The sequence below is a fragment of the Arabidopsis lyrata genome (genome assembly GCF_000004255.2).
Source record: "Arabidopsis lyrata subsp. lyrata unplaced genomic scaffold ARALYscaffold_8, whole genome shotgun sequence".
Classification (NCBI taxonomy): Eukaryota; Viridiplantae; Streptophyta; class Magnoliopsida; order Brassicales; family Brassicaceae; genus Arabidopsis; species Arabidopsis lyrata.
In genome coordinates, this window is record NW_003302548.1 from 10,549,204 (window position 1) to 10,556,564 (window position 7,361).

Sequence of the window (7,361 nt, forward strand, 5' to 3'; positions counted from 1 at the left end):
CAAAATTAGGTCACTAATCCCTATCACTTCACGCAAAAATTATTCGAAGTAGCAACAAATTGGAGAAAAAATCTTTGGATTCGTTAGTATTTTGGAATATGCCGAGATTTTAATATTTAAGAGTCATAACTTTGTTTCTTTAAATGGATTTTGTTGAGATACTGGAGAAAGAAAATCTCCGAAAATAAAGGTGGTGATTAATTAGTTGAAAGATTAATTGGAATTAGGTAGAATTGAAAACGTTAAATCGAGAATATACACTCGAATATATCAATATACTCGAGATTTAGTTTGCTTAATATCTTTATTTAATTTTGCAAATTTAAATAATAAATGCTAATGGCATGCCGATTAATGTGGGAATAAATTAAGGAAAGAGAGTTAAATGGGTAATTAAAGATTACAAACTTCCTTCAATCTCTTATCCAGGATCCGAACAAATTAAAACCGGATCAAAACCCGATCCATTTGAATTAAAAACCAAAATCCCCTCTAAAAATGTATATGAAGATATAATGTAATCTATATATACATTTTTGGATGACTTTTAGCAAATAAATCCTGGAGTTGAAATGTATTTACAAACAATGCCATTGGACTTAATTCTTAAGATTTAAAAAAATTAATTAAAGATATTATTCTAAAGATCGTTCCTCAAATCTCCGTTGTAGCTTCTTAATATTGATTTGGAGATGCTCTTAGTATTGATTTGAAAATTTTCTTTGGTTTGTTTACTAAAAAATATTTAGTGGTTTACCATCAAATGAAAAAATCATGTGATAAAATAACCTTTATAGATTAATCTATATTTATCAATTTTTTGAGTAAATCATTTTCTAAATATATCTATTTTAATGTAGATTAGTTAAATTATGGTTACTATTCGTTATTTGACAAACTCATTTGGCTATATTACTTATTTTAAACCAAACTCATTTTGGCAATAAATAATGTTTATTTATAAATTAGATTAACCCCCAAAAAATTATTACCAAATATATAAAGATTATTTATGTCTAAAGAATAATATGTTGCTTTAGATTATTATTATTTATAAGGTTTCAAATATTATAAATATTTTAACCTTATAAGAAGTATAAATTAATAATATTTAAAGTATCTATAATATTTAATTCCATAAAAAGTTTATAATATTAATAATATTTGAACACTATAAAAATTATAAATATTTATACTATGGAACCACTTAAAAGCAAACTTTTAAATTGACTCGAATTATATGTTTTCTAAACAAATGTGTTATTAAAAAAAATGATGTTTAATTTCACGGGACGGGGTTATATGGTGGGACGGGTTTAGATCGATAATAATACCGGAAGATATACCACGGGTTAAAATCCTAGAAATAATAATCAAAATTCAATATATAATCTTAAACACTAAACAAAACAAATAATATTAACAAAATAATTACAACTTAAAATTTAAAACTTTTTAGTTAAAAAGTCGACCCGCGGTGTACCGCGGGTTAAAATCTAGTTTCTTACACTTCTCAAACAAAATATATAATTTTCAATGATATATCACTTTCATTAACATTTTTGATAACATGTTCGAATAATGAATTACTATATAAGATTTTCAATAACATTTTCGAATAATATATTAGTATATAACATTTTTACTAATTGTGTTACATTTTCGAATTGATTAGTATATAATATTTTCAAATTATATTAATTGTGTAATCGTTTGAAGAAATTTTTTTCAGAATTATATGTATTATATAAACAAAATCTTTTAATATCTTTAAACATGTTGACCCGTTGACCCGTTTATATATATTATTGACATGGAATAAATTTTATGATTAGAATTATATAATGGCATATATTGTAATTTCTTACAAAATATAAGTTATGACTCTTAGGATGTACTTTCCAAATATTAGTTTAGGATTGTCTTGACAGTAAGAGCTGGATTATTCTCAACAAAAGATATGAACTCACTCGAGAACGAAATATCTTCCATGTTTGTTGAGATAAACTCAGTGACAGCATCTTTGAGGATCTTGTCCGAGTGAGTTTCTGCAAGCTCAAAGACATAAAATACGTCTGATGATTTCATGGAAGCGATGAGCTGGTTTCTGCAGACTTCTTGGAGGTATGGAATCTCATATTTGTCTGCAGCTACGTAGAGTGTATGGACATGATGCACCAGCTTCGTATCAGGAAGTGAACCGTTGTACATGAACTCAAGAAACGTCTCTAGCTCATCATGTGTCATCTCTGGAACAGTGATTGTCTTGTTCCATGGATCATCTAAATCCAATATGTTCCTAAACACCTTTGATCTTGCAACCTTTTTACAAATTTTAACCGAAATTATTTTTTTATTTATAATATAAAATACAAAAGAGAGAAAAACAAAATACCAAGATAAGTTTGTGCGCGGGGATAGCATCAGTTTGGTCCCCTGGTTGGAGCCATATGTCGACTTTTCGTTGTTCTTTAAAGGTTTTCAAAAGTCCCTCAAAGAAATCAATCCTGTTTTCAGATTCATCATCCACCATACCTTGCGAATAAAAATATCATGTTATAACATTATGCACTAAATGCATGTCTCTTCTTTGCTCTTAGATTTAGAAAGGTTCTTGTCAAAAACAAACACAGATCGAAACTTTTTTTTTGTTTTGAAAAAGGGTTTAGCGATTGAAACTAGTTGACACTCATATAAAGCCTAACTAAGAATGTAATGTGATGGAATAGTTGATGACGATACCTCAAACAAAATGGCCGAACGGACAGTGATGGAACCTTAAATATCGGTTTACGAAATCAACTAGCATGTTTATCTTGAAGAAACAAGTTACAAAAACAGTTTCTTATTGCAAATCAACAAAATTTAACAAACCAATGCAACTGAGAAGTGTTTCCAAACCGGAGAAGATGATTTGTTTATACGAAAACGGCAAAAGGGAAAGCGAACTTTAAAAGCTAAATTGAATCTCTTAATTATAACGCATAAAATCTGCACCTTTTTAGAAAACTAGTTCCATTCCTAACCTAATTCTCCCAATAGAGTGATTCTAAGAGTTTGTTTCTTTAAAATATTTTTTTTCTAAGAACCCTAAACGATTATGAAGATATATATATACATATAAGTAAGAAATAAACTCGAGACGAGAGAACAACTAGTTTGTTTGGTTTTTTTTACCTGGAGAGAAATTTGCGTTTAGTTCGCTGGAAAACGTTACTTGTGATCTCGCCGCTTTAAACTTTGATAAGGCTCTCTAGGAAAAGAAAGAATTGGGGATATAACAATAACGAATACATATAGAACGAATTAGGGTTAAGACTAATAATAACATTACACTAAATAAGAGTATTTGGGCCGTAACAGGTACACTCATTTTTCTTGACAACTACGCAAAGTTCCAGGTATAATAAATGAACAACTGCGAGAGGCTGATATCACTTGGTGTGCTCCGAATAAAAAATGCAGAGTATTAGGTTAAGACAGTCGCAGGCTGATCTTATCAAGTAGATCTGCACATGGAAATCTTGCAAATGAATGTAACCATGCAATGCAGGGGCTTAGGTCCAGACACATGTTAATGTTGAGTATAGCTCTACTTTTCGGAGGTGGCCTACCGCGAAAGTTTCTAACCTGTACCAGACATCCCTGCACTCCATATGTTGCATTTGGCCGCCATTTGAATACAAGGGAGCGGCATAACTAATGCGTTAAATTTTTATTTGTAGTTGACCAATAAAAAGTTTTCACCGTTTCAAATGAAACAAATACAAGATTTAAATTCAGCCAAATTCTGAGTTATCAACATCAAATGCTTCAACAAAAGCAGAGATTTATATTTGTCAACCCATAAATGCAACTGGTTCATGGCTGAACACTGAAACTATGAAAATCCCTTCTTTCCTTTTAGATTGATGACAGAGAGCTCTTGTTCAACATACTCTCCTGCGGGTATCGCCGGATAGTTACTCGCCAGTGATGATTCCGCGAAATGTCCCAAAGGTTTCAGCTCAGCATCAGAGGCAATGTGGGCAAACAACTGCAAGACATGCAAAAACAAATCTTTCATATAAGCCAAAAGGGTTGCATTTGTTGGGAAACTTATAAGGAAATTGGTTAAGACTCACAGTAGAGGAAACCCTCCATAGGCTTCGGTTTTGTTCTTTTGCTAATTTGATTGCATCTTTAGTCTTGCTCGTGACAACCACTTCATGCATTCCAGCAATGCATTCTCCAGCAGTCAACCATTCTATCTGGATACATGAACACCAACATTTTAGCAAATATAGTAAAACCTCAAAGAAGTTGTTAGCACAGTTTCTCTTCAGTTAAATAATTCGAGATATTTGGCTGTTCATGAATGCTTCAAGTAAACAAAAATGCAGTAACATCTCCGTACCTGCTTTCCAGTTTGAATCAAGAGACAGCCTACAGGAACTTTAACCGCAACCTTCTCCCCATTCCTTAACCAAATATATAAACCAGGGAATCTACTTCTTCCATGAATCGTTAAAAAATTGAGGTCATAGTGATATCCTGCAAATATCGTCCCCTCCTCGTTGTAACAGTTAAGATCACTTCCCGTTGGAGCAAGAAGATGAGGACCCTAAGATTCACAAGAACGACACTCTTGAAGTGAAAGAAATCACAATCCATGCAATGACTCCGGTTTCCACTTAACCATTCATCCAAAACTTAAGCTAAATGCAGGACTGTTCTGAACAACATTAGAACAGCTAAGAACTTACCTGCTTCATGAGTGATGTAAATGCATCCTTAGGCAAACCAAAACCGATTGCTGCCATTTCAGCAACAACCTAAACAATTTAAAAACAAAAATCGTCATCAACTCATCATAGTTATAACTAAACAAGCATCAGACACCAAACTCCTCAGCAAAGCCTCACCTCCACCGCGGATATCATCTTGTAACCCCATGAGTCCATTACTTCTTTCCACTCTGGAAAACCTTCCGGTATAACAGGCTCAGAATTAAGCTCCTAAAACCATGTCACTCATAAATTAACTACAAAGAAACATATCAAATACCAAATCTACTAAATGTATCCGAAGATCAAACCTTAAACCGTATGTTAGATGGCCTAGGACCAACTCTCCACATATATCTCCACTTATGATCTGGTCCTTTAGGAATATGTGGTTTGTATTCATCAGGCATTGTCTTGAACTTTTCTTGCATCTCTTCATCAACCAAACTTCTCGGAACTTCCACTCCCTCCGGCGTCGCACCAACCTATTAAAAATCCACACTATACTCGCTTAAAATCCACATAGCAATAAAAATTGGTGTAGTCTTGACAAGATTGGAATTTCTCAAGCAACACAACCACATCAAGCAATAGTAATTTACAAAAACACTAAGATTTGTGCCCTAATCATGCCCTAATTTGACTTAATTCAGATTCTATTAACTAAAAATTACTGTAAATGTAACGAATTCGAAAACAAAACACGAAATTCGATTAAATTGAATCATAAATCGACAAAGGGCAAAATTGATTATGAAAGGTTAAAACGAAGAATCGATTTTGAAGATAGAGATCGCAAGAGAATGTTGAGAAACCTGATAGTGAAGATTAGGTCTTTGTTGCAATCGTTTGAAATCATCGGGTTTTTGGAAATAAGTCTCCATCATATCGATGAATCGATCGTTGTCTTGAGCGGTACATCGAGGATCTTTGACAAGAAGAGCTCCGGTTTCTTTTAGGATCCGACTCACTTCTCGGCACGAATCGAGAAGATCGGATCCTAATTCATCACCGGAGGATTCGAGGTAACGAGACAGATCTACGACGGGTAATTCCATTACCGACAAAAGAGAGGAAGAGACAAAAGTAGTAGTCACTAGTTCTGTAGTTGTGTGTTGTTGTTGTAGTGCGTATGGCGGGAGATTGAGATGGAGTGGATTTGATGCATGTAGACGCCACTCCATTATTCATTGTATCTTTAAGAGAAAATTGGTGAAGAAAAAATTTGTTAGTTTTAGAAAGTAATTTTGAAATCGTTCTATTATTTGTTTTTAACTCAACACAGAAATCAATTAAACAATTTACTCTACCATGAAACAAAATCCAAATTTGATTTTTTCCAAATTGATTGCGACTGTGATTTTAAAATCGAGGGATGTTGTTCGTTTAGCAATCGCGCGACTGGTTAGTGCGGCTAATTGCATTTAAAATATCGCATAACTAATTTTTCCTGCGATCAAAAATTTCAGTCGCAAGTCGCTGCGACTGATCGCGCGACTAATCGCAATATTCCACGATTGTCAAACGAACAACTTTCAGTCGCAGTCGCAATCACATGCCTAACGAATACCACCAATAGTTAAGAATTCCTCATCTACCTTTTTTTTTTATAAAGATTTTCCTTTGCTAAATACAACAACAAAGAAAGTAGTATTGAAATAAATCGTTTTATTTTTTTTTTATTTTTTTAAAATTTATTTTTAGGGATTTTTGGCAAATGTACCACAATTTTCAAAATCTCTAGCAAATGTACCACAATGTAAATCAATTTAGCACTTGTACCACTTGTGTGTGGTAGTGTGGTAGAGCTTGGACGATTTTACCCTTCTGCATGCGTTAGGAATGTGTCAGAGGAAGGAGCTACAGTAGACGCCAGACACCTTTGTGTCAGAAGGACAGCTTTATGTCAGAGAAGGACAAAACATTGCATTAAATGCAGTTTACATTTACCATGGACAATAATTATGAAATAGAGTGAATGATGTCCCCCAAGAATAAGTCCAGATCTCTTGCGAATAAAACTATACCATATGACGATGGACAACCATAATATCTAGGTGTCCCCGAATTTAACATAGTGTTGAATTTAAAAAGGATTATATAAAGAGAACATATGATGTGGTTTTACTAGCCAGAGATCTGAATTTACTCGGGGACAACTTGATCATTATTTTATTCCGCCAGAGAGCCGAAGACGAAGATCTGGATTTACTCGGGGACAACTTTGTTTTACCAGCCAGAGGTACGAAAACGGTTACCAATGCGTCAGGAGAGAGACAAAGGACGGCAGAAATTTCGGAGGGTCACATCAACCGCAGTTCTTTGTCTCACCAGTTGGAGGGTAAAATGGTCATTTTACAAGTACAATGTGGTTTTGCCCCCAAAAAAAAAAAAAACAAGTACAATGTGGTATGAATGATAATTGGGCCTCGAATGTGGTATTGGTGCTAACTTTTGGGCCAAATGTGGTACCAATGCTAATTTTCTCTTATTTTTAATTTTTTTGGTCGGATTTTTAAAATTTAGTTTGCATCCTCTTCTTTTGTCGTAAATTTTTTTTAATTAAATTAACATTACAAAAGGCGGTGAGAGTGG

General features: G+C 33.5%; 2 protein-coding genes across 2 annotated transcripts; both read right to left on the minus strand.

The window, feature by feature from the left end:
• Positions 1–1,852: 1,852 nt before the first annotated feature.
• Positions 1,853–2,763, minus strand: LOC110225942 (BTB/POZ domain-containing protein At1g01640-like). Its single transcript, XM_021016367.1, has 2 exons — positions 2,396–2,763; positions 1,853–2,322 (listed from the first exon to the last, which is right to left on the minus strand). Exons 1-2 carry the CDS (start codon positions 2,531–2,533, stop codon positions 1,909–1,911), a joined length of 552 nt encoding a protein of 183 aa, XP_020872026.1. The 5' UTR covers positions 2,534–2,763; the 3' UTR covers positions 1,853–1,908.
• Positions 2,764–3,696: 933 nt separating this feature from the next.
• On the minus strand, positions 3,697–5,973 carry LOC9301663. Its single transcript, XM_002865543.2, has 7 exons — positions 5,582–5,973; positions 5,078–5,251; positions 4,905–4,997; positions 4,746–4,814; positions 4,397–4,603; positions 4,125–4,250; positions 3,697–4,036 (listed from the first exon to the last, which is right to left on the minus strand). Exons 1-7 carry the CDS (start codon positions 5,948–5,950, stop codon positions 3,881–3,883), a joined length of 1,194 nt encoding a protein of 397 aa, XP_002865589.2. The 5' UTR covers positions 5,951–5,973; the 3' UTR covers positions 3,697–3,880.
• Positions 5,974–7,361: the final 1,388 nt, after the last annotated feature.